The 25,586-nt window shown below is 47.5% G+C and overlaps 3 protein-coding genes across 16 annotated transcripts in view; all 3 read left to right on the plus strand.

Moving 5' to 3' along the window:
* The first annotated feature begins 1,383 nt into the window (after positions 1–1,383).
* Positions 1,384–8,051, plus strand: ITGB1BP2 (integrin subunit beta 1 binding protein 2). Its single transcript, XM_009501608.2, has 11 exons — positions 1,384–1,527; positions 1,745–1,794; positions 1,893–1,949; positions 2,541–2,686; positions 2,803–2,915; positions 3,182–3,240; positions 4,150–4,220; positions 4,465–4,567; positions 5,756–5,875; positions 6,330–6,392; positions 7,662–8,051. The coding sequence occupies exons 1-11, from the start codon at positions 1,464–1,466 to the stop codon at positions 7,905–7,907; spliced, it is 1,092 nt and encodes a 363-aa protein (XP_009499903.1). The 5' UTR covers positions 1,384–1,463; the 3' UTR covers positions 7,908–8,051.
* Positions 8,052–8,800: 749 nt separating this feature from the next.
* On the plus strand, positions 8,801–22,574 carry LOC104049543 (rho-related GTP-binding protein RhoG). Of its 10 annotated transcripts, XM_064463078.1 has the most exons (6): positions 8,822–8,916; positions 11,195–11,338; positions 12,423–12,478; positions 14,061–14,172; positions 16,166–16,236; positions 18,097–22,574. In XM_064463078.1, the coding sequence occupies exon 6, from the start codon at positions 18,118–18,120 to the stop codon at positions 18,691–18,693; it is 576 nt and encodes a 191-aa protein (XP_064319148.1). In that variant the 5' UTR covers positions 8,822–8,916; positions 11,195–11,338; positions 12,423–12,478; positions 14,061–14,172; positions 16,166–16,236; positions 18,097–18,117; the 3' UTR covers positions 18,694–22,574. The 10 variants fall into 10 exon arrangements, with proteins under 10 accessions (XP_064319155.1, XP_064319148.1, XP_064319147.1 ...); XM_064463077.1 differs by lacking the exon at positions 14,061–14,172; XM_064463081.1 differs by lacking the exon at positions 11,195–11,338.
* Positions 22,575–22,679: 105 nt separating this feature from the next.
* Positions 22,680–25,586, plus strand: part of TAF1 (TATA-box binding protein associated factor 1) — a 35,364-nt gene continuing 32,457 nt past the window's right edge. For 4 of the 5 annotated variants that reach the window (XM_064463065.1, XM_064463066.1, XM_064463067.1 and 1 more), the window contains exons 1-4: positions 22,681–22,842; positions 23,049–23,166; positions 24,179–24,295; positions 25,285–25,404. In XM_064463065.1, the coding sequence (XP_064319135.1) occupies positions 22,717–22,842; positions 23,049–23,166; positions 24,179–24,295; positions 25,285–25,404 (481 nt within the window). In that variant the 5' untranslated portion in view covers positions 22,681–22,716. Of the gene's footprint in view, positions 22,843–23,048; positions 23,167–24,178; positions 24,296–25,284; positions 25,405–25,586 lie in introns of all 5 variants that reach the window. The other variant, XR_010374811.1, reaches the window with a different exon arrangement.

The raw sequence follows: 25,586 nt of genomic DNA on the forward strand, positions 1-25,586 counted from the left end.
ACTGCAGTCCTTTGAGGGAGGTATCAGCTTGAAGCCATGTTGCTTATGCTGGTGTGATGGTTCCCCAGTGCCCTCATGTTTTCCTCCTAGCTTTTGGGTTGGATGTGGCTTTACACACAGGCCACCCAGGTATAAGGAGGCCTCATTGTGATAAGAGTCCTCCCCTTAAGCGAGGCCATCTCCCTAGGTAACAAGATGACAAGGAAAAGCCTGGTGTTGCTGCTAGCCAGGGCGTCTCAAGGTGGGGATGGCAGAACTGAGCTGGAGGTAGAGCAGCATGAGATGAGTCTAGAGTCATCATCTGGTGGGCTCCAGAATTTTGGCAAGAGTTCATCCTAACTCTGGACTTTGGAGATCCCCTTGGGGCGGCAGCAGATCCTGCAGGCTGTTGTATGGGAATTAACTAGGTTAATTAAACATTGTAGGACAGGGATTGGTTTACAACAGCCATGACAGAACCTGTGGGCTCCCTTCCCAAGTGGACTCCCTGGACAGCTGCTGCCTGCAGGACCTGCCTTTCGTGCTTTCTCATAATGCCAAGGGCTTATGTTGAACCTGGTTCCTGAGCAGAAACACTCTTCTGGTGCTGTGTGCACTGGCAGGTCAGGGTAGCACCCAGGAAACAGCTGTCTCTGCAAAGAGGACCATCAAAAAGAAAATATTTGGTTTAGATGCTTGTAGGAACTAAGTAAAATCTTCAGTCTCAAGAGGGTTTCCTGTTTGTAGAAGAAAACCCTTTGGTCCCAGAATGGGAGCAGGGAGTCCCAGCAAACCTGGGTATGGGGGGCCCCCATAAGTTTTTGTGCTCTTCTGTCATGACAATGATTTTCTGGGGGACAGATTCCATCCCTGGGTTGCACAAGGCCCTGCATTGAAGGATGTTTTGGCCATGCACACTCCTTTTGTCTGCTGGTGCCTGTGTCTAGCAGATGGTCATGCCTTTTGGTGCTGGGGGAGATCAGCACAGGTTTTGCCTGGGGACTCTGAGAAGTCTCTTCCCTTCCTTTGCAGGAAACTTTCAGCTGCTTCTATAAATGCTAAAAAAAATGAGAGCAGTTGGTCAAGAGGAGTTGCAGGTTTCCCCGAGCTGAGCGAGAGCAGCGGGGTAGTGCCTGCATGCCAGAGGCTGGCAGGACAGCAGGTGCTGGGAGGTCCTCTGCCTACCCCAGGTGCGGAGCTACCCCGCAGCATCCATTCCCTCTTCTGGGCACAGGGGCAGGACAGAAATGCCTCTTGAGATAATGTGGGCGCCGGGTCCCGTCAGCTGCTGAGCTGTTATGTCCATTTTTAGCCTGCTCTCTGGTTACCAGCCACCTCCTCCAGCTGCCTCCAAAGATAGGCAAAGCCACCTCCCAGCGCCTGGGCTGGAAACTGCGAGGAAGCAGAGGGGGGATCACAGGCAGGGATGAGATTGATGGGATTTTTGTGGAAGGAGTGAAGGGCACCACAAGTACACCTGAGCTATGGCATCGCTCTGCTACAACAAGGGCTGTGGGCAGAGGTTTGACCCTGAGCACAATGCCGAGGGTAAGTGGACTCGTCTGCCTTGCACTGGGGTGAGCAGGAACACATGCCACTTTCCTGGTCTGTGGCCTCGGCTGCCATGCTGTAGCCTGAGCTCCCACGCAGGGCTGAGCTGAGCCCAGCATAGGCAGCCCGCATGGCGGGAGCTGCCAGGCATTACAGGTGGCTTGTGGGCAGGATTGCTCCTCCTGAAATGTTCTGCCTGATTTTCACTTTTCAGATTCCTGCCTGTATCACCCAGGCATCCCCATCTTCCACGATGCCTTGAAGGTGAGTGGGGCAGGAGCTGAGGCTGCAGCTGCAGGGAGGGACCTTGTGTCCAGCGGGATTGCCCATATCTGACCAGTTTGTCACCTCCCGGTGCCTAGGGCTGGTCTTGTTGCAAGAAACGCACAACAGACTTCTCAGAGTTCCTCTCCATAAAGGTGAGCAACCCACCAGCCCAAATGCACCCACTGCTCCTCTGTCCTCTCCTCCTTACCCCTGCCCTGCCCTGCCCTGCCCTGTCCCTATCTTGCACCAAGGCTGCCCCCTTCGCCCTGCTGGCCAGGGATTTCCTATCTGCTTCCAAGGATCCTGCAAGCAAGGGTGATGCTCCCATAGTGCAGGGCAGGTGCTTCTGGAGAAGGGTGCTGGAAGGGGCTGGGATCCCCCACCAGGATCCTGTGGGATGAACACAAATGCCCCGAGTGCTAACACAGCTGTGAATATCTGAGCAGTCCTGGGGTGGGGGAGGAGGCAGCAGAGGCCCTGGGGATGTGGGGAAGACTCTTGCTGCCCTCACTTGCCAGGCTGGGGTGCAGCAGAGCTGAGACTTGTCTGCCATGGCCCTGGTGAGTCTGCCATACTGTCTTATCCCTGGGAGTCCCTGCGGATGCAGCCCCTGCCCTGGTGTAGGGTGAGAACCCATCCCTGCAGGACACAGAACCACCAGTGCACACAAACTCTCAGGGTTTGGGAACAGCCACCAGATTAGGGAGGGCAAAACAGGCATCAGGCTTGCCTCTGCTACTCAGGGGTGCACAAAGGGGTTTCACAGCAAGGAGAAGCCCCCTGAGCCTTTCAGCCAAGAGGACACCTCAGATGAGTCAAAGGCCAAACCAGTGGAGGAGCTCATCCAAGGACCAAAATCAGCTGAGAAGATGCAGCGGGAAAGACCAAGGTGAGACAGCCTCAGCTAACAGTGTTGCCCTGCTGCACTGCTGCTTCCTCAGGAGAGGCAATGACACTTAAATTGCAAAACAACCCCACTTGGCCTTTGCTGCTGCTGTTTCCCAGCTCTGATGAGACAAGACAACTGCTGCCAATTAAAGTATCCCGGTCTCTGGAGCAGGCACTAGAGAAACTGAACCTATCCTCCAAGAAAAAGGCACCTGAGGGCAGTTGTGCAGGTAGTGAAAGCTGATGGATGGAAGTGGGGTTGCATGTGGCAAGTTCAGCGCGGGGTTCTGCATGGCAGGTTCAGCGCAGGATGGGAAGTGCTGTGTGCTCAGCCACCTGCAAACCCACAGAGATGCGTCTCGGAGGCATGTTGCAATGGGCTGTGCTCAGGGGCCATGCGTGCTAAGCCGGGGAGCTGGCGGTGGGGCTGCAGGGATGGTCTGGGGACAGGCATGGGTGGCATGTGCCCCGGGGTGAAGCTGTGTTGCTTTCGCAGGGGGGGCAGCTGCCCAGGTGAGAGCTGGCAACACCTGCAAGAACGCAGCCTGCAAGGCAGTAAGTACCTGGCAGGGTCCCATCTTTGCACAGTCTGCACCACGTGAACGGGAGCATCACAGGTCTGGCATGGGGGCTTGTCTCCCAGCTGCCACGAGGTGCAGGGCAGGGTGGGTGGGAGTTGGAAATACCCATCAGCTCCGTATGCTCCTGTTCATCCCGTCCCTGGAGTGGCTGCCTCTGTTGCCTCCCAGCCATGTTGCTGCAAGAGGCTTCCAGATTCCTGGATTGGTGGTACATTGGCGTTTCACTTCTGCTAATTGCTTGCAGTGAAATACAGCACATATTCAGGATATGGGCATATGGGTAAAATGCATGTGGAATAATCCCCAGCTGCATTTAATTACTACAGCACAACCCACTTTCTATTTTGCCCCAAGACTGCCTTGTGTAGTACTGTCTGCCTGCCTTCAGGTGTGTGCCGGAGGGACCAAGCTGCGGGAGGGTCAGCATGCTCGGAAAGCAGCAGAGGGGGGAGCAAGCAGGGAGCAAAAGGTGGGAGGTGGATGAGGACACAAGACTGACATGCTCTGGGAAAGAATGGAAGGGACAGGGTGGACAAATCGTCCCTTGCACCTCAGAGCAAGTTTCTGTGGTGTCCAAACTCGCCCACTGCCCTGGGCTGGGACCAGGCTGTGTTTGGGAGAGGGCATACAGAAGGGCTGCTGCCAGGGTCATGGGGATGACACTGGGATCCTGACAAGGCTAGGGTGGCCAGCAGGGAGCAGGGACCAGTGCTGAGCTGCCAGCTGGGCATAGTCCCAGAGTAAGAGCTCACAGATGCTGGACCCAGTGAAAGGGTGATGTTGGGCATTGTGCTGTGCCCTGTGCAGGGATGGGCATTAATGGGCGGATGTCATGCCATGCCAGAGGCACAGACGAAACTTTCTTCTGCTTGTCACTCCACAGATCTACCAGGGCCCGGAGAGCAACACAGAGGTTTGTACTTTCCATCCTGGCGTTCCTGTCTTCCATGAGGGGTAAGAAACAACCCTTTACCGGGGAGCAAACTGACCCTGCTGAGGGCAGAAAGTGCCGCATCGCAAGGTTGAGTAGCCTCAGCAGCACAGCCAGTGCAGATGTGGGTGACACCCCACTGGGTGACAGGTGGGCAGGGGGAGCTGCTGGTTCTGAACTCTTTTTCCCTACCGCCCCGAAGCCTGCTGTGGTCCCCCTTCTTGCTCCCACGGGCGCTCCCTGCTTAGGTCACCCTGCTCTCCCCAGGATGAAGTACTGGAGCTGCTGCAGAGTTAAAACGACAGACTTCAGCGCCTTCCTGGACCAGCCAGGCTGCAGCAGTGGGCAGCACTGCTGGACGGGGAAGGGGGTAAGGGAGCTCTTGGTGGGGATTACTCATGTGAGCAAAGTGCTGTTACTGACACCAGAAGAGTGCTCCTTCCCCTGCTCTGCATCCAAATGGGTTTCTGGGTTTAATTATCTTCATTTTCGTAATTGCCAACAGATGACTTTGCAGGGTTTGAATGCCTAATCTTCACCCATCTGCTGTTTAAAGTGCTGCTCCAGCATTCACAAAATGTGTCAGCTTTCACACCCAATGGGCAGATGTGCAATACGAAGCTGAATGAGGCCGGAGCTGGCCCCTCGCATGGCATAGCCAGCACTACAGGCTGCTGCATAGGGACAGGCAGCCCTGCAAAACAAACCCCAAAGTTTTGACAAATAACTGCAGATGACTGAATGTGGTTTTAATGAAACTTTCCCTCTGCAACTGCTTCCCAGGAGGGACTCCATCTACATAGTGACATGGTGTTGTGGCACGGCAATGGGGAGAAGATCACAATTCCCAATATTTCGTGTGTGTGTGTGCCTGCGTGACTACACATCTGGAGCAGAAAACATATAGTGAATGTAAAGGATGCTGCAGTGAATGAACTGTGATATTGTGATGCAGATGCTTTGTGCTAATTGTCACCTGAATTTGGGGCTGGGATTCCTCCTGGGGCATTTATTTGGCTGGCAATGCTGAGGGCTGCAGGGAGTCTGTCTCCTGGTGATGCTCAGAAATGCCTGGTGGGGCCAAAGCTGCCTGTGGCAGGGACGAGGTAGGGATCCTGTGGGAGAAAGCTGAAATGTGGGCAGCTGGGGCTCCTTTGTCTCCCAAGTTTAGCATGGTGGTGTGATCTACATCCTGAAACAGCCCCCTGCACTGCCCTCCAGATTGAGTTTCCCAGCTGTGCACAGCACCAATGAGCTTGGGCACAGCAGAGTGACTGGAACAAGGAGGAGACATCCCTGGTCTTAACAGGACATTCTGGAGCAACCCCAAGCACAGCACAGATGCCCCATGGCAGGGGCCGCCCACCTTCACATGAACCACCTCCCCTCAAAAAACCTGCATGAAAGGCAGGGTTTGATCTTGCTTAGCTGATGCTGACCTCAGCTGGCGCTCTGCAAAGGAGACACGCAAAGGAGCATCCTCTGGCACAGACATCCCCTCTCTTTGGGGTGTGCTTGGGCTAGATGCTGCACTGTGACGGGTTCCTCTCCCTGGCAGGACAAGAAGGCAGTGTCGTGCCGGCAGGACTGGCATCAAACCGGCAGCCAGGTGGTCGTGACGGTCTATGCCAAGAACCCTCTGCCAGCCCTCAGTAGCGTGAAAGCCAACCGCACTGTGGTGAGTGGGTCTGGCAGAGCTGGACTAGGGATACACGCTTTCATGGCACCTGATTTTGATAAGCTAACAGCCAGGAGCCAGCTGGGTGCCTAGTGCTCTCTGATGGCCCGTTTGGTCTGTTGCTGCACCCGGGGTTGGCACTGCTGACCTGCTGTCTCCGAGCTGAGAGCCTGGCAGCTTTGCTGCTACATCTTCCTGGCCACTCCAGCTCAGTCGCTTTCATCTTCAGTGGGTGACTTTGTTAGCCTTGAATGTCTTGATTGGTGGCAGAGGTGAACCCAGCATGCTCTGAAGGGGGTGAAATGCTCCCAGGTGTGGAAGGGATTGCCAGACCATTACACTGGAGCCAGGACATGGGATGCGTTATGGTGCTGGAAGGCAGCTGCACTGTTTGTGGGAAGAGCTCTGGCAGGGCTGTACTAACTGCTCAGATAATTTTCTGTTGATCTTTCAGCTTGAAGTTCATGTCGTCTTTGAAGGGAATAAGATTTTCCAGGCAGAACTGGATCTCTGGGGGGTAAGATCCTGCTTAGTTTGATTTCCCTATTCCAGTAGTCTGGGTGGGGCTAGACTGCACTGCTGCGAGACAGCCTGTGCGCTGGGAGAAGCATTTGCAGCCCCAATCACAGGCTCTCAGTAAGGAAAATTACCTTCTGTGTAGTCAGGATTCTCAGACTTTAAAAAAAGCAGCAAAATGGTTGTTGCTGCAATTTCTGCACAGTCCTTTCTGTGCATGGAGCATGAGCCAGACATTGGCTGTATTATTGCATAGAAATGCTGTGGCCCCTGGGACGCCATCTCTTCCCTGGCTTGCACATGTGTGGAACAAACAGCCATTTCATAGTCCCTCCTTCCTTGGTGTGATTCATAGCCAGCTCTTGAAGCCTTGCAGAGAACGCAGGTCCACCACAGCTGTTGTAGCAGAGAGGACCTGTTTATCTTCGGAGTGCCAGTTTTCTATAGCAGTAAAGGTTGATGGGGAAATTAGGTTTTTCTCTATCCATCCCGTAGTGGTAGCATGACCTGGGAGCCATGCCAGGACTGTGTTTGGGCTTGGTGTCCGTTTGACTGCTCTGCACTACACAAGGCACCTTGGCTACTCTCTTTTAAATGCTGCCATAGTGCTGGCTTGCTCTCCTTGGGATGGTCTGGGAGCCAGGTTGCCCAGGTACCGGCATGAATAGCCATGTCTGCTATGAAATGCCTTAGGGGTTGTGAGGAAGGCTGTTAAGGAGGCTGCCGGTGGCTGCATCAATCAATCCTGGACTAAGAGCAGAGCTGGATGTCACTGCCAGCTCTGTAGGTCTTTGGCTCAGCAGGTCCCTGTCTCGCCGTGCAATCCTGCTGTGCCTGCAGGCAGGCTGCGGTATGAAGGGAGAGACTTGCTCTCTGATTTCCCAGGTGCTTGCTTGCTGGGGAGGAGCAGTGAGACTCAGAAATTTGCATGTGCATTTCTTGCCTTTATTTCTGGTGCGATTCCTGTGCCCGCAGGCAGCACAGCATGCTGCCAGGTGTGGGTATGCCTGTGTCTCAGCAGAGTTTGCTGCTGCAGGGAGAGGGCTGTACTGCAGCCGTGCACGTGGCTAGCTGAGCTCTCCTGAGCTCTGTGCCAGCACTGGGGTGCTGCTTAGATGTAACACTGTGAAGCTCAGCTGGAGCCCAGGTTTCATCCTGCTCCGTCTCATGGCTCATGAGGAGAGATCTCTCCTCTGCCAGTAAGGGGAAGGATAAGCGTGTGTTGCCTGCCTTCCCCTGCCCAGCTCACTGTACCTTTCCATCTCTCTAGGTCATCAAAATAGAGGAAAGCTTTGTGAGCATGGTCCCTACCAAGGTGGAGATCATGCTTTGCAAAGCAAGCCCTGGCTCCTGGGCCAGGCTGGAGCTCCCCCAAAGCAGGTTGCACTCCCGTGGTGAGCAGGAGGCTGCCAACACAGAGGAGCCTAGGGCAGCACAGGATGAGGACTCAGATGACAGCTTGAGCTGGTCAGAGGAGGAAGACGAGGAGCTGGAGATGGGAACACCAAGCAACTGACAGTCAAGTGCTTCAGAAGCTGAGCAATGCCAGCTCCTGAGCTGCTGGGACCTTGGCACCAGCTCCAGAGGAGCAGATCCATCCGGGAACTACATGCAGGCTGCAGCACACCCTCTCCCCTGGTCGGAAGGGGGAAGTAATAAAACCCAGAGCAAAGGTTATACTCTGAAATTCCTGATAGGTGCTTAAAAAATGTCAGTGAGCTGAACCCTGCCATCTGTGTCTCCCTCTCCTGTGCCTGGCTGAGGCTGGCTGATGGAAGGAGCCCCCTTGTCTGCACCTCAGGGAGCCTATGCCAGTGCCAGGTCTCCTTGGGGCTGGGGTGCTAATAGCTCAGTGTTCTGCCTGACCCTGGCGTTTCTGGGGGGTGCAGAGCCCTTGGGTAGCAGGCTGAGCTGAGTTTAAACCCCCATGCCACCTCACTCCCTCCTTGGCGGGGAAAGGGAGCTGTAAGAGGGAAGTGTCACCACTGCCTGTGGCTCCAAGGGGGACTTGATGTCCTGCTCTGCAAAGATCTTTATAGGTGTGAAACTGCCCGGGTGAGAGAGGTCAATACGGACCAAGTGACAGGAGACAAGGAAGCCGCAGAGGCGGGGGATCCCCGAGGGGGTTTCGCTGTCTGAGACGTCCCAGCATTTAATACTCAGGTATTAAAACCCGACAGCAGCCGCGTGCAGGCCGCCCCCAGCCCGCCCGGGGCCTATCCCCGCCCGCCCGGGGCCTATCCCCGCCCGCCCGGGGCCTATCCCCGCCCGCCCGGGGCCTATCCCCGCCCGCCCGGGGCCTATCCCCGCCCCGCCGGCCCCGCCGCTCCGTGCGCCGGGAAGGGCGGCGCAGCCCCGCCGCGGCGCCCCCTGCCGGGCCCTCTGGGGGTGCTGGCGGGGCGGAGGGCGCCTGCGCGCGGCGTGCGCGGGGCGCGTGCGCGAGGCGGCAGGGGCGGGCGCCGGGGTGCGGCCGGGTCGAGGGTCCGCCGCCGGCCGGGGAGCAGCGACTGCTGGCGGCGCGGGAGGTGAGCGCGAGGCTCGCGGGGCGGGAAGGCGGCCGGCGGCGCGGGCGCGGTGCTGGGGCGCGGGCGGGCGGTGCGGCCCGCGGCGGGCCCTGAGGGGCCGTGAGGTGAACTGACGTGCGGTGGCCGTGGGCCCGGCGGCGAGGGAGCGGCCTCCGCGGGCCCTTGGCCCCGGGCACCCCGCGTATCTACGGGTATTTCTCCTCCGCGTTGCCGCCGGGCGGAGGCGCAGGCGGAGGCTGGGGCAGGCGGCGCGCTGGGGAGGAAGATTCTCCGCGTCCGGCCCCCGCCACCCTCGCTGTCAGTGGGGCGGCGGCCCGGGACCAGCTCCGGCCTCTCCCGGCCAGGGTGCTGCGGCGGTCGCGGTTTCCTTGCGCCCTGGGGAAGCAGCCAGCTCCAGAGGAGGGGAGGGCGAGCTTGGGAGTAGCGGGATAATCGACCACGGGGCGTGTTGTTTCCTTAGTTTCCAGAGGTTGCGGGAGATGGGATGCGGGTCCCGGCTTCTGCACTCTGCGGTGTGTGTGGAGGTGAACGTGCTCATCAGGAGGCCCGGAGGTGCTGGAGGCATAGGGGAAGGGGGATGTTTTCGGAGGAAGCTTTTCTCTGCTCCCGTTTCTCGCACAGGGATGTGCAGGAAGCGGGAATGGCTCTGTGGGCAGGTCCTGCTCATCCCTCCTCCCTAGTGTCCGAAGGTTGGGCTGGGCTGTTCTAAAGTCAGGCTGATGCTAATCGGCATTAGGAGTACCGTGACAAATTTAAGGCCACCTCTGCTCCCAGTGGGTATAATAAAAGGTTGGCATATGATGAGATAGCATTTCCTAAAGGTCTCTTGTTTCAGTGCTGAGAGTGGACTTTCCTTTACAGGGATATGTAAGAGTAGTTGTATTTGATCTGCTCTCTAAAAACTGCTAAGTTGTTGTCTCGGGAGGAATAGAACAAGGTAGTGATGTAAAATATTCTGTGTGCTAAGGGTTTTCAGGAGTCCCAGGTATTGTCTCATTTAGCAGCTGCTATAGAGCGCTCTCTTATAAGTCTTAACGGTTCTCTTCTTGAGCCCTATAAACTCAGTATTTGTTACATCGTGTACTGAGGAATTCCTAGCTTAACCGCAAACCCTGAGAAGCAATGCTACCTTTTATTTGTTCTGAACCTCTTTCTTTCTGATTTAATTTGATGTCCCTATTTTTTTTTTTCTGAAAGAACCAATGAATAGTCAATACCTGATCACTCTTTGTAAAGGCTTGTGATTCCCATCATATTTACGCTGAGTTATACAAAAAGCTTTAAATACTTTTGTTCTTTATGTGTACCCTATGCTTGCAACGTGTCCTGTGCTGGAGTGTGGTGCTCCTTTTGCCAGCATTATTAGCTGTATGCTCTTTGTCCCAAGCGTATATTTTAATTTTAAAAAGCTTGTGTTCCCTTCTGTGTCAAATGTAAAATACATACAATGCTGTGAAAAGCATAAGGGCTCTGGCCAGTTTGCTAGTGTTCAGCTGCACACACGTTTTTCTATAGGGAACATAGGCTTATGAGACATATTTAGCATTTTAGCTTATTCTTCCATAAAAAAGATGCTTTTAAATGTTCTTAGAAGGAACTTTGCAGAGATCTTGGAAAAACAATGAAATATGCAGTTTGCAATTAGTAGGAGGAAACTGAATATGCAGTTTGATTTGCTTACATGATGAGGCGGTGATTCTTTTGGAGCCCAAAGTGTTTTCACACAATTTGGTATTGTGTAAAGATCTACACCTTTTAAAAGGAGTAACTTTTTTTTTGCTTTACTTTCCGATGCCTGTATATGTAAATCTGATAGACTCCTAGCCACTGGTAACTTCTACTTACTGCAATACTTGATACAAATGAGAATGGTAAATATTTGAATTATTGTAGCACACAAGCCATGATACAACGCACACCGAGTCCATGCGTTAACTCGTGTTTTAATTGTATCAAAACTGTTTAGAGACACTACTGAACACTGTTGTTGATTAACCAAGTGCTTTTTTTTCTTTTTGTTAACCCCCCCAGTGAAATTTGGGGGTGCAAGAGGAAAATCTAAGAGAATGAAAAGTGCACATGGGCTTTTTTCTTGCGAGGAAAAAGCTTAGATTTCCCTGGTATAGACATTGCCTGTCAAATACAACAGTGGCTTTGTTATAACTTCTCTTAAAAATAAAGAGTGTTTAGAGTGCTAATGAATGTCAGGTGACAGAAGATGATAGGAAGATAGACTAACAGTTGGTTTTCCCCCCCCCCCCCCCCCCACCTCAAATAGGAATCAGGGATGCTTTAACTGGATTTATCATTCATCCTGCAATGTGCTTAATGCACCTCTTCACAGAACCTCGTGCCCGAGCTACTGTCTTTTTCCGTTTTAACCACCAGTAATGACTTAAGGACTTGCAAAAATCTATAAAAGGTAGGAAGGACATGTGTTGTTCACTTCTTATGAACTGACTGTGGTACCCAGGATCTCTGCAAGTTGCTTGTATCACCCAGGAGGTGCGTAGTGGATCTTGGCACAGAACCCTCCAGTCCTGGATCCTAGTCTTACAGCTTTAGTGTGCTCACCCTCAAAGCGCGTCAGTGTCACTTGTGTTCAAATAAAGTGTGAAGGGTACCCATCTTGATGAATCCATGCTTCTGCATGTGGTTGCAGGAAGAAAATCAAGTTGAATGCTCTGTAGCTTTTGATTATGGCATGATACATGTCACATTCATATACTGGGGATTTGGATATCTACTGAAATCCTAGTTTTTAGTTCCTGTGTGACTGTGCAGCTGCACCTCGGCGTAGTGTTATTTCACAGCTGTGCAGCTGTTTCACGAGCTTGTTTTAATGCCCTTTGGAAATATTTATTATCCAGTAAACATAACCTTGGATTAATAGAATTTAAGGTCATTGATATTTGGTCACTAATACCATTGCTCTCCTACAAAATTTGGAGTATGAGTGCCTGTAGTAAGAGTAGTGATGCAGTGAGGTTTGTGTGGTCGAGGTGCCCAAACACCTCACGCAGACCACTTCGTTTTCACTGTGGTTCCCTAAGCTTTACCATGTAAGCAGTATTTCTTATGTGTGTTTCATCCCTGGAAAAAACAATCTTTAAATAGGTAAACCAATTTCAGCCTAATTTGACAGAAGTAGAGGTTTAAAAACATTATATGAAAGGTTTTGGGTGGTTTATTTCATTGAAACAACTTTTTGTGCCAAAAGGGGTAAGGTCTTTCTAGCATTCACACTGAGGCAATAACCAGTGTGAATTGCGCTCGTTAGGCATCAGTAATATCGGTGTGGGAGCTGAACGTCCAGGCAGAGCTCTGCAGAAAGTGAGCTTCCTCGAACTTCCTTGATTCTGCTGTTCCCGTGGTGCTCTGGGTCTTGGACTGCACGGTTCCTGCTGTGCTGCCGAGATCTGTCTTGGCTTTTTGATTTTGCCCCGCCCCTCCCCACCCCCCTGCTGTCACTCAGGTTGTTGCCATGTGTTTTGTTTCTCTTTCAGGTAAATGGCAGGACAGAAAGCGGTGTGAAAGCTTTGAAAGGCACTGAGAAGTCCAAGTAGGTCACTCACTGCTGAAGGGTATTACGGATGAGGTCTCCTATTTAACTTTTTTACTCTTTCTTGGCATGCATTCTGAAAGTCTGGCACTTGTCTATTCATTCGGCCTTGCCTAAAACAATGGCGAGTAAGCTGAGCTGTTGTGGAATAGTAACACAGACTTGATGAGATGCTGAGAGCCCCTTTCTCTTCCTTGGCAGGTCTGGTGGCTAAGCTGCACACATGAAAAATCTTTTAACTCCTTTGCATAGGTGAGAATGGTAGGATATACTTAGAACTGCCTTATCCACCCAATTAACTGTTGAAAGTTTCTGCCTGACTTGACATATCAGGTGGACAGAGTGAATGATCTCTGATCTAGTTTGTGTTACTGAAAGATAAGCAATTAAGTCATTTAAGTTAAGATTTCTTAACTTCTGCTTGCTCCTGATAAAGCAGTATCAAACTTCTGAGGCTACAAAACAGGGAGGGATTGATCAAAGGTGGTGGCTGAACAAAATGACACAGCTCAGTACAGGTGATTTTGCTGAGCTCGTAGAGCAGTTTTCTGCTCATTTTTGGCCAAAATGGGGCCCTATCCATACTGGAGAGAGAGATACGGAAGACCTGACAAACTGTGAAAATTAGGTTATCAAAGAACAATATCAAAGCTGAAATCCACCTAACAAAGAGGCATCTGGTGTTAACGTAGCAAGGGCAGAGACATATCCTGCTAAGAAGTAGTTTCTCTGCCAAGAATTTTTCAAAGTGCAGGAAGTATGAAAAGCATAAATCTAGAAAGCCCCAGAAGAATTCAGGTTCATGTTTCCTCTCTGTTTTCTGTCACTGTTTTCTCCCTTCTCTCAGCAGAGAGGGAACTTCCCTTCAGAAGTATTAAAAGGAAGATCTAGAAGTTTTTTCTCTCCCACAGAAAAATTTTGATGTAGCATGAAATTATTCTGTGATTTCATTTATGACGGCTTTGTGGGGAGGGGGAGTGGAATCCAAACAGTGAATTTCCCCAGCAGATGTCCAGCAGGGTTAGAAGAGAGCAAGCTGTCCATGTTAATGATACCAGAAAATATGTAATTAGGTCAGAAAGGGAGCAGCTCTCCAGAAGATGTCTCGACACGTTGATTGAAATCTTGCACATTCCAAAGGAAGTGCCAGGTGTGCAGGCAGCGAAGGCAGACTTTGCAGCATCTTCTGAGAAGGAAACTAACCCAAACAAGAAGACCATTTGAGTTAGAAAACTGGCAAAGATAGAAATAACTCTCAGCTATGTATTTTTGTACAACCCTTCTTTGTTGGGTGGTTGAGTTTGGTTTTTTCATTCTTTGAAAAATACTCCCATTCTGCTGTAACTGCTAGAGTTCTTCATGTTCTTATGATCTTCCACCTTAACTGTAATGAAAGTCCTTTCTCTGGCAGGACTAAGCAATCCAAATTACCTCTCACTACTTTGGACTTTCAATTCATTCCTTTCTCTTGCCGAGTAACCTTTAAACTTGGCTTTGAAGCTTGTGCCCAGCTTTCTGTTTCTAAATTTAAAGTCATGTTTTTGATGTGTTGATGTGTTAATATTATTTTTTTCTTTTTCAGTTCTTGTTACCTGTTGTATGTGGAGATTTTGTCTCTAAAGTTTTCCCCAAAAATTCTTTTGAAGCTCACCAAAACCCCCCAAACAAACCCTAAACTGCTTTTCCTGCTCTTGGTAATGTTTGTTGGTAATTTTGTTTTCATAGTTTTTTTTGAGCATATTTATATTCAAATAGCATGCAGTGCCAAGTTCAAGGGTGCTTGAGAAATAAAAAGAATTTTCCATGCAAATTTCAACCCCAGCTTCTTGCTATCTTATGAGAGTTTTATTGCTAGGCAAATTTTTACAAGAAAAATAAATAGAGACTTTATACGTTTTGAACAAAGCGATATGTGGATTTAATAGAAAAGGCCTGACGGAGGTAATATTTTTTGCTTGGTTGTGGCTTAAATTAAAAAAAACCCCACTTTTTCTTCCATATTGAAACCTTTAACCAAACTGCACCTGCTTACAACATACAGGTTTCTGGAGTGTAGGAGCTTCTTTCTGCTTTTTTGAATTAATTTCTCTAAATTTTGTGTTTCAGTACTAAATCATGTGTATCCTGGTACATGTTTGTTTTTCCATATTGCATATGCTACACGATTCCTTTCAGCTAAGACAACTTACTTTAAAGGAGCCCTGCAGAGAAGCATACTTAAAAGCCTACAAGCTTTTTAACTGTATTTGTGTAGTACATATTTAGCCTGATGCCTTGGTATGTTTGCATGGAGTTACTTCCTACTGCAAATGTTGCTTTTCTAAAATCCAAGCTTAGTCAGGTAATTCAAGGTAATAACGCCATGAAAGAGCATCTGTGTTCCAGGCTTTTTTGTTACCTTGCTACTGTTCTCCTAATTGAAAGCTCTAATGACCTCTTAAATAAGGCCCCAACAAAATAATCTTTGGGTAATACACTTTCATTAGAAATTTTAAATTGGGTTGAATCAAGCTATTTTAGCTGCTGATGGTGCAGGATACACATGGCTTTGTAGTTTACTAGTATAGGAAACTGCCTGTATTGTCTTACAATATTGGTGTGATGACCCTCCAGATATCTGTGCATGGTGTGTTGAGGTAGGCGTGCAATTCTGGGATACCCTGTCTTTCTGTGAAAAGCTCTGGACAGAAGTGTGTAGAGGTATAAGCCCTTGGGGGGGCATGTGGTTTCTGTTTTAAAGATAAATCTGTTTCCAAGTCTTTGCAATTTGTTCATTTTAGAAACTAGGAACTGGGCATGTAAAAAGGCTTTGTGTATCTCCTTCTCCACATGAGTTTTGTTGCTATAGTTGAGTTTTTATTGCATGTATCCAGCTGACTTAGTTCTGCCATCTCTGTGGTATCACTTGTTACTGACTGATCTAAATAGTGGTCTGTTGCATAGGGAGTTCATTGGGAAAAAAACTTTTGCCCTGGAATTGTTGGTCACCTCTAAGTTTTCTGGCACAGCATCTTTCAGTACTTCAGAGGTTTGAAGTAAATGCAGGAATAAGCTTTAAATCCTGCTTTCTGTGCTGCAGTCCAGTGATACCTTGGCAGCAAGAGCAGTATAAAGTGTTCCTCCCCTGTGATTCATTGCTACCATATGCTAGCGCTGGCTTGGTTGTACCAACACAGTTGATTGTGGTACTGCTTGGTAAACTGGATGAAACAACTCCTCACCCTTTTTCAGTGTGTGGTCACAGCTGAGGAGGTAGTGTGCTACCTGGGTGGGAAGGGGAAACAGGGTTTGGAAACATCTGAAGGCAGCCTTGCTGCTGGAGAGAGTGTGGCAGTGTCTCAAAGCAGATAGTGATCTGCCCTACAGGGAGAGCAGCATTAGAGACTAGAATGGTGAGTTACAGTTGCATCTTCAGGTGGAACAGTGTTATGGTATTAAAATACATCTGTTCTTCTGTCACTGTTTGCTTGTAGCACTTAGACCCTTTGTGTTCAGAAATATTACGTTGTATTGTATGCTGCCAGTAACAGTGTTCATACCCTACTAATAATATAATGCTAAAAATGTTTCATTTGTAATGCTTTAAGTGATTTTATATTAAAAGGGGTTTCCACTTTGGGGTTTGCAAAATGCAAGAAATTGCTTCTAATCTGAGAGAACTTACCTATTTTTCTTTTTTTCCCTTAGCCCTGTTAAATGAAAATCTTGGTGCAACTGTTCTGGAATAATATATGCAGTCCTGCTGTCAGCTTTGGCTGGTCAGTGCCATTCTTGATTTTACTGATTACCTTTACAATATGCAGTTGCATACACATCTATCTCGACATTTGACTGGAGCCTTGAAATGGGGTGACTGATTCTTTTGATGTATGATGAAACTCACATGTATGCTTTTTTGCCAAAGCTCAAAGGTAGTTGCCAGATTTCATTTCAGATGACTCATGTTGATTTAGAAATAAAATTCCTGCCATTTTCAAAAAGGATAAACTGCTTCTGCATTTTCCTCCTGCTTGTTTTACTCCAAATTCTTCCTGTCCAATGTCCTGCTGGGTCTTCCTGGAGTAAGGTTTCTGCACTGCTTCCCACTGATTGGTTTTTAGTACTGTGTGTGTACATATATTGATACTTCCTGAAGCACTGTATGCTGCGGTGACCACAGTGGATATCCCTTGAGCTGCCTGTTGCAGCTTTGTGCAAAAACTTAAGGTAGTCTATTTTCACTTAATACAGAAGTATCATGTGTGCTCCCACTGAGAGGACACATGTATGTGGATACAGAAGAAGACTTTGTCAAAAAGGACGAAGCTGAGACTTAAATGGTAATGAGTTGTTGATTTGTTAAGATGGTCTTGAAGAGGAAGTTGGACAGAGGGGGTTTAATGACTTTTGTAAGTGAAGTACTTCACTGTTGCTCATTTCCATGTTTCCTTCACTATTTTGATGGTGTTAGAGCTGTGACCTTTCTGGAATACGCCATATAGTTCCTCCCACTATTTGTTTCTTCTGTTTGAAGCAGCATATTTGCTGCTGGTTGCAAGTTGAGGATTACTGGTATTACCTCAAAGGCATTTGGCTGAGAAGGCAGATGCAAGTTTCTTCTTGTTCAGGATAGCAGTACCACAGACGTGCAGCAAATGACTGCTTGTAGTTGTTCTATGCTACTTTAAAGGTTCTTGCTGTTCATGTGACGAAAGTTTAGAATTAATTGTGTTTTAGGCTATATCATTTGATAATCAAACCTAGTCTTCACATATTGGGGGAAAAGGGATAGGGAAGCCTTTAAGTGTCAAAACTCTTGTAGCAATTCTCCAGTCTGCCAAGGAAGGCTGTTAGCTGATCTTTTACAGCCTGTATTTTTCTAAGGCTCAGCATAAGCTTTATTGTAGCTCAAGCCTATTAAGTTCTCCTTGTTATGTCACTGATTAGTGAGAATAATCTGTTCTTGGCATCTTTAGAAAAATTCTTTATGTATTCTAATATGGGTACTATGGCTAGTCATAGTTCAAAGAACAGCTTTTCTTGTACACGTGCTCCTTTCTGAACCTTTATCTGGTATCCTCTAAATAATGCAGTTTCTTGAGGTCTGATTGATCCTGAGTTGAGTGAATTATTATGGTAAATAGTAGCAATGCAGCCCAGCAATAGGCATCTTGGTTTATTATATAATTTTTGGACCTTTATTTGTGGTAAACTGTTTAGGCAGTAGACTAAGACAAGAAGTGTGAATCTTGGAGTGTGTAGAGAGGGGCGAGTGTGTGAACTACAAATGACAGAGTATCTTGTTACTAGGTCTGAGGTCATGATCCCTTTCCACTTGCAGGTACCTCTAAGGACTTGTCCCTTTGTCTGTGGGAAACTGGCAGTAAGGCAAGACTGTGGGAATTTGGCTGTTTTGTACTTACACGGTTGGAATGCAGCCAGTTGGCACTGAGCTCTCAACTCACTACACCTACATTTCACTATTGGCTTTCTAGCCTGTGAGCTCTTCATAATGGCTTCTGTGTGTCTAGCTGTGATAAGAAATCGTTAGCAATATTAAAAACACTTGTTAAAGCTTATATTTAAAATTACTATAATTGAATGTGCTTTTCCTAACTTTTTTTTCTTGCTTTGTGCAGGACTTTGTTTCTGGGTAAAGAATGCAGACTATAAAGTGCGTAGTTGTTGGAGATGGCGCTGTGGGAAAAACTTGTCTTCTCATCAGCTATACCACCAATGCTTTCCCAGAAGAGTATATCCCTACTGTCTTTGACAACTACAGTGCACAAATGACTGTTGATAGCAGGACAGTTAGCCTGAATCTCTGGGACACTGCAGGCCAGGAGGAATATGACCGCCTGCGCACACTCTCGTATCCTCAAACCAATGTATTTGTCATCTGTTTCTCAATTGGTAGCCCATCTTCCTATGCAAATGTGAGGCACAAATGGCACCCTGAAGTTTCTCACCACTGTCCAAATGTTCCCATTCTTTTAGTGGGCACGAAGAGAGACTTGAGAAATGACCTGGAAACAGTTAAAAAGTTGAAAGAGCAAAGCTTGGCTCCCACTACCCCACAGCAGGGGACTTCGCTGGCTAAACAAATTGGAGCAGTCAAATATTTGGAGTGCTCAGCGTTGAACCAGGAGGGTGTTCGGGAGGTGTTTGCTGAAGCTGTGCGTGCAGTTCTGTACCCTGTGACAAAGAAGAATACAAGAAAATGTGTCTTATTGTAGTTACCTCGGGTGATGGATGTTCGAAGATGAATATTGTCTAGAATCTTGGAGGTCTCTTTAATGAGTTAAATTGAAGATTTGCATCTTGCACTAACAGCTCTAAGCAGAAACGGTTTATGCAACGAATATTCTTGCAGTCTTACTGCTTCAGGGAAACTGAAACAGAACAGTTTTTTTTTGTTTGTTTGTTTTTTTTCCAACTGAGAGGTCAAATATCTACTTTATCTCTAAAGTTCCAGTCTCCAGCTTCTCCAGGGATCACTTGGCTTCTGTCCTTATTTAGTGGAGGAAAATAAAAGAAGGGACTTTTCTGAAGCCAGCCTTCTTTGCTAGAATAGCCATCAGTTACTAGATTTGCTGAAAAGCACAAATTCTGATAACTTTGCTTTAAGCGTAGCTGCTGCTTTTCCCATCCCTTATTTACTGATTGAATTTGTTTTACAAACAGAAGTCTGGCTGTCCAGTTGTTTTACTTTGTCAATTTAAAGCTTGAAAACAGTTTGTTTACATGCAAAAAAGCCTGAAATATTACTAAGAATCTCTTAGTGAACTGTGATCATTTATATGAAGAGTTAACATAAGGCATGTTTAATGCAGTGAGCAAGTCCCAGGGAACACCTGCAATGATTTTATTAATAGAAGCAGGAGCTGATTTCTCATAATGTAAGGAATTTTGGATAATGATGAATCACTCAAATGAGTGATTTTCATACTTTTGAACTGGAGATGTGGAAGAGTAGTTCACATGCAAGTCTCCCATAATCTTCTAAACTGAGTTTTTTGTTTCACTCTCCAAAGAGACTTTGCATCCTGAGAATAATGTTAACAGTTACCTTGTTGGACTGACTGAGGTAGCTGGGATGACACTTCCTCAAAATGAGATTTTTCAGTGTGATGAATCCCAGAGACTTGGTAACGAGCCTGTTTGCTCTTGAGGAATTCATTGCTTCTTAATGTTCTTGGGGCCACCACCTGAGATTTTTATGGCAAATTCCTTTGGTGTTTTTCTGGGCAAACACTGACTGAAAATTTGGACGTTCTATTTATAGGAGCCAGGAACCTTCATTTCTTTCTTCCTGGCAACCTACTCCTGGCTTCAGTTAAATTTGTAATGGTTAGCCAGTCACTGGATAGGTTTACCTGGGCAGTTTTCTCCTCTCTACTAGGTGATCAGTTATTATAAACTCTTTTAACTGAAGTTCTATTTGCATTTTTTAACTTTCTTTAGCAGCTCTAGCGAATAGCAGCTGGCTTTTATTTTCAGGATGTGCACTGTCCTCTTTGTGTGATTCCAGGACCAGCTGAGAAGTGAATGCATGAAACCTTCCTTAGACTTAACCGTACAGCTTGGTGATATGAAAGCAGTGTGCTTCAAAGATACTTTGTGTGAAACCAATGGTGCTGGACTGGGCTTTGTTGTCTGAAGTTGACAGTGCTGTCTTTGTCCAGATGCAGCCTGAATTGGTAATTCAGAACTTGCTTTCTTGTGATTCCCACACATGCAAAACTGCACTGGTGTATACCCTGGGCAGAAAAAAAGGTGCCCCATGTTAGCAAGAGAACAGAAAATACATCAAAAAGGTTATTAGGGATCTTGTGTTAATTTGACTTTCCTTTATCTGATACAGGCAAAAATACCAGGTAGATAGAACATGTGTTTGTGCCGTAGTTGCCCTCTTTGAAGAGGACGTGCCTTTCTTCAGCTGGTGTAACTGATACTGACCCTAACAGCAATTTTTGTATATTTGAGGTGTGCTTGTACTGGTACTGCTTTAGCAAACTGCATCCCATAGATTATAAACTGCAGTTAATGCAAGTACTGGTATATGTGGCTAGTGAAACAACACAGAGTTCCAAACATTGCCTGATCGCAGGCAACACCAAAACACCCGTTATGCCTGATGTTTGCAGAAGCCTAGAGACTTTGCATATTTTTCTTCACCAAGTGCCATTGCCTGGAGTGTCTTTGCATCTTTTGTGCTTGTGGAAGTGCTGTTCCAGATGTGACTCCTGCCGCAGTGCCTGCAGGCCGTGAGGGTATAAGACCATTTCAGTGAGGTAACCTCTACTCACCACGTTCTGCCTTTGCTTTAGTAGTAGGCCTTTAGTGTGGGCTTGACTTGCAGACAGCAATTAACTCTGTGCCTTGTAATTCAAGATTTTCTGTAAGTGAATTTCAGTAACAGAGTAAATGGTTTATCATGTTTAAAATGTATTTATTTAAGCCAGTGCACATGGTTTGGTGTTTTTAATGCTGGTCAGGCCTAAATCAACTGTCTAGTTGTCCTGGTGCAAGCCCATAATCTTTGCTTCATTCAGAGATGTACTTTAAAAAGTTTGTGATATGTTTGAACTGCTCTCAAATAGACTTTTAATTTCAACAGACCCCTCTTTTTTTTTTTTTTTCCCTTTTTCCCCAACATATATTTGCAATTTTGTACTGAAGCTACTACTGTTTTAAAAATTTTTTACTTTTTTTACATACTGAAATCTTTTAGTTCTGCATCTTTTGTGGTTATTCCTAACTGGATTACAATAATTTTGTGGAGAAGAAGAAATCCTGTGAGCAAGTATTATTGCACATGCATGCCCTGTTTCTGTAGGCTTACAGAGCAGCCATCCTGGTGTTAACTGGAAGAGAGTATGGTGAGATAAAATTCAACTGTTCAACTTATTTGAATTGATTACATTATGCTAGAATACTTTATCCCCATCTAGATTACTTAATAAATGGATTGTGCAACAGTACTGAGGAGAATAACTCGATAGTGATGAAAGCGAACTTTGAACATCATCAGAAACTTCTTACCGACTTTCACGTACCTCATTAATAGTCATTTAGATGCCTTTTATTTCTGTCGCTTTCTGCCAGGAGCAGAAGTCCTGCTGGCTGACAACTGGTTTCCTCCAGCCTTTGCTTTTTGTGAGAATGAGCTTCTGGAGCACACAGATCCGATGAGCTTTTCCATTCAGTGGGCATTCTCAGTTTGTGATCTTCCTTCCTTTTCTTTTCCCTCCTACAATTCTTGGTGTATTTTGTTGTAAGAAGTCCAGTGCTTCAGTCTACAATCCATTCTGTTCCTCCCACATTTTTTTTTCCTATGGGCAGGCAACAAATACAGACTTTCCACAATCTCACAGCTGGATTTTGTCTGTTTTCAGGAGGTCAGAAAACCTGGGTTAACTGTGTGGGTTTCACAGACTGTTCAAGAGTCCTCAGTTTGTTCCTGAATAGAAATGCAGTGTGTATGTCTTAATTCACAGAAGAGACTCTCTATGAAGAGACTAATTTTTAATCTTCCAGTTTGTGAATGATTTCTGAAATATGTAACTTTTTAAAAAACATAGCTGAAGGCATCCATGGGGAGCTGAGCAGTTCAGGAATTCGGTGTCCAAAGGATGTTACGAGGTGCGCTTAGATGTATAAGTGCTTTCTCCAGTTTACAGCTGTAGCTATTTCTATGAAATTTAAACTAGAAGAGCCTCACTGTGCTTCGTCTCCCAAGTGCTAAACCTCACTCTGTAGAAACCTTGGTGCTGCTTGGACTGACCCTGAGAAGCGGATGGATCTCATGGGGGTCCTGACCCCCCATGTGGGCTGTGAGGAGTGCCCATCACCTGTAGGAGCCCAAGACTCTTAAGTGTGGTACTGATACATACACTGGCAACTTGATTTTATACTATAAAAGGATTTGTATGACAGCTAATAGTTTTAAAGTTTTTTTTTTTAAATTATGCAGAATTAAGTTGTAATAAACCTTTCCTCGTCTCGCTGGCTCTCGTATTAACGCACCCTGCTGTTTGTAACGCACCTGTTCTAGTTCTTTCCTGTGGAAAGCCGGACCCTGTTTCTTACACGCAATAAACGATTTTTCGGTGAACGGAGCCTCTGCGCGTTCTTGGGCCGGCGCGGGGCGGGGCCGCGCGGGGGCGCTGCTTACCGGGGAGGCGGCGGCCGCTCCCTCGGGTCGCGGCGGGCTGCGGCTCCGGTTCCGGTTCCGGTTCCGGGTCGGCACTGCCGCGATGTCGGACTCGGAGAGCGAGGAGGAGGCGGATGGCGTCCGCGCCGAGCCCTTCTCGCTGGCCGGGTTCCTCTTCGGCAACATCAATGAGGCGGGGCAGCTGGAGGGGGACAGCGTCCTCGACACGGTAGGGCTCTGTCACTGCATGGAGACGCCCCTTCGGCCCGGCCCGGCCGGCGGCGCGGGCTGAGGGACGGGAGAGGAACCGGGATCCCAGCGGTGCGGCTCCGCGGTGGGCCGGGCTCCAGGGCGGCACCGAGCGGGCCGTTACGGGGCTCGGCCCGGCCTGGCTGGCGCGGCCTCCCGGCTAGGACGTGGCTCTGGTCTCTCCAGGAATCCAAGAAGCACCTCGCCGGGTTGGGTGTGCTGGGACTGGGCAACCTGATCACTGAGATCACAGCCAGCGAGGAGGACAGCCCCGAGGCTGATGGAGCCCACCTGGACGAGGAAGGTTAGGCCCTGGGGTACCTGCAGTTATACCGCAGAGGGGCTGCACTTGCTGGAGAGGAGGAAATGTCCTGGGTCATGGTGGGCTGTGACAAATATTGTCGTGTTATCTGGGCAGAGGTCTTCTGGCAAAGGCCTTGCCTTCTCCTTGCCTGAGTGAATCCCACGTTATCTCTTAGTAACTTTTGCACTTGTTCTCTTTCATTTTTTATAGGTTTTTTTTTTTACTTGTCTTTCATCATAAGTTTATTCTGTGTTTTCCCCGTGTTAAACAAGACTATTCAGTGCATGGTATTACCATTTTATTGCTGAGCTTGTTAAACAATTTCACTGAGTAAGTCAAAGACGTTCCCTGTGCTAAAGTTGGTTACTTATCAGTCTTCAGGGGAAATTCAGAGCTCTTGGAACTTTTGGTTGGAATGAGAGGAAAAATACTCTGATGGGAGATGTTAATCAGATGTTTTTGTTCCTCTAAGAAAAGGAAGCATAGGAAAGGATTCAAATCTATGTAGTGAAGTCTGAAGTTAGAATCATTAAGGTTGGAAAAGGCCCTTAAGATCATCGAGTCCAACCGCTAACCTATCACTGCCAAGTCTGCCGCTAAACCATACCCTCACGCACCATATCTGCCCTTCTTTTAAATAAATCCAGGGATGGAGACTCAACCACCTCCCTGAGAAGCCTGTTCAACAGCCCTTTTGGTAAAGTAGTTTTTCCTAATATCCAACCTAAACTTCCCCTGGCACAGCTTGAAGCCATTTCCTCTTGTCCTAGCGCTTGTTACTAGGGAGAAGAGACCGACCCCCACCTTGCTACAGCCTCCTTTCGGGTAGTTGTAGAGAGCGATAAGGTCTCCCCTCAGCCTCCTCCAGACTAAACAACCCCAGCTCCCTCAGCCGCTCCTCATAAGACTTGTTCTCTAGACCCTTCACCAACTTCGTTGCCCCTCTTTGGACACGCTCCAGTAATATATATTAGGATGAAGTTTTGTGTGACTAGGTTGCTTGTCTTCCTAGGCTGGGTTAAGAGCACAGAAGATGCTGTTGATTATTCAGATATTAATGAAGTGGCAGAAGATGAGAGCCGGAGGTATAAGCAGGCAATGGGAAGCCTACAGCTAGTTCGAAGACCAGGTAAATGGGATTAGCGTTACAGCTGTAGCTGTAGAAGGTATTTTGGGGCAATGGGCCTTAACAGTCTCTTATATGGGTAACATTGTGCCTTTTCACTCCTTGCTTCAAGAACCCAATATAAGCCTTTGTGAAACTGTGTTCACTGGATGAAGCTACTGTTTGATATCTTCCTTTTTGAAGAAATTAACTCCTCATTAGAGTTAACCTATACTCAGAAGAGAAACCAGGATCCTCCTTTTGATCTGTGATCCCCTGCAGAGAATACCAAATACCAGCTCATATTTCTTTAACCTATGTTCTTAGGAAGGGGGTTACGCAGGAAGCCGGGTGCTTCTTGGAGATACTCAAAGATAGAGATAAGGTCCTGATCCCTTAGAGAGTCACTTCAATCTTATCTCTCCCCTTTAATTCTTTTTTGTGAAATTACTTCCTACTGAAGGCATTTTGGTTCTTTTGTTGTTCCCAGGGATCTCTGTCTGGCCTAGAACAGATTTTCAAAAACATGTGGCTTTTCCCTTTCAGTAGCTGCTTTTAGGGCAAATCCTAAAACTTGGCATGTTCCTTAAAGCTGCCTTACCCTTAATCTCTCTGTTGACATATTGTGGTTAGTGAGATGTAAAGGTTACTTGGACTTTTTAACCACATTTTTCTTACTGCTTTAGCAGCTTTATTTGCTCTGCAAAGTGTAAATAAGGGGAGGTGATAGCAGAAAAAAAAATAGATTAAGTGCTTCAGCTATTTTTCTCTCAATTTGCCTTTTCCCCTCTTCCCACTCTTTATTAAACTTCAATCTTCCAAAGGAGTTTGTGCAGGAAGCTGGACTTGTAAGAATTTTGCATCTAGTTGCGAAATGAGAATGGTCTCCTTACTAAGGAGAAGACATGGTCTTCTCATCATGTTGGGAAGGTATGAGAAGGTATAAATGGGAAGGGTGCCTGGTTCCCTTTTATTGTCTGCTTAATATGCAGTCTTCTCTCCTGACTGGTTAGATGAAGACGAGGATGATTATGATGCTGACTGTGAAGATATTGATTCCAAGTTGATGCCACCACCACCACCTCCTCCGGTACCTGGAAAGAAAGAAGATGAAAAGGATGCAGCTGCCACTGGTGAGTGAAGACTTTCTTCTTCTCTCTGGCAATATGAATGTCTGAAGGAAGCAAACACTGCTGCGTAGCAGTTCGTTCTGTGGCAAGCACCCTGCGTCATGAAAATTCAGTCTGCAGACTGCATCTAAAGGTAGGTCTTTCCCCTGATATGCAAAGTTATAGGATTTTCTGAATTGTAGGGT

The sequence above is a fragment of the Phalacrocorax carbo genome, chromosome 11 (genome assembly GCF_963921805.1).
Source record: "Phalacrocorax carbo chromosome 11, bPhaCar2.1, whole genome shotgun sequence".
Classification (NCBI taxonomy): domain Eukaryota; kingdom Metazoa; phylum Chordata; class Aves; order Suliformes; family Phalacrocoracidae; genus Phalacrocorax; species Phalacrocorax carbo.

What these genes read in the sequence shown, in the direction of transcription:
- ITGB1BP2 (XM_009501608.2), top strand. Translation starts at nt 1,464, where the DNA reads ATGGCATCGCTCTGCTACAACAAGGGCTGTGGGCAGAGGTTTGACCCT. An exon ending in TCTTCCACGATGCCTTGAAG is followed by an intron (nt 1,795 to 1,892) that starts GTGAGTGGGGCA and finishes CCCGGTGCCTAG; the next exon opens with GGCTGGTCTTGTTGCAAGAA. An exon ending in TGAAAGCCAACCGCACTGTG is followed by an intron (nt 5,876 to 6,329) that starts GTGAGTGGGTCT and finishes TTGATCTTTCAG; the next exon opens with CTTGAAGTTCATGTCGTCTT.
- LOC104049543 (XM_064463085.1), top strand. Translation starts at nt 18,118, where the DNA reads ATGCAGACTATAAAGTGCGTAGTTGTTGGAGATGGCGCTGTGGGAAAA.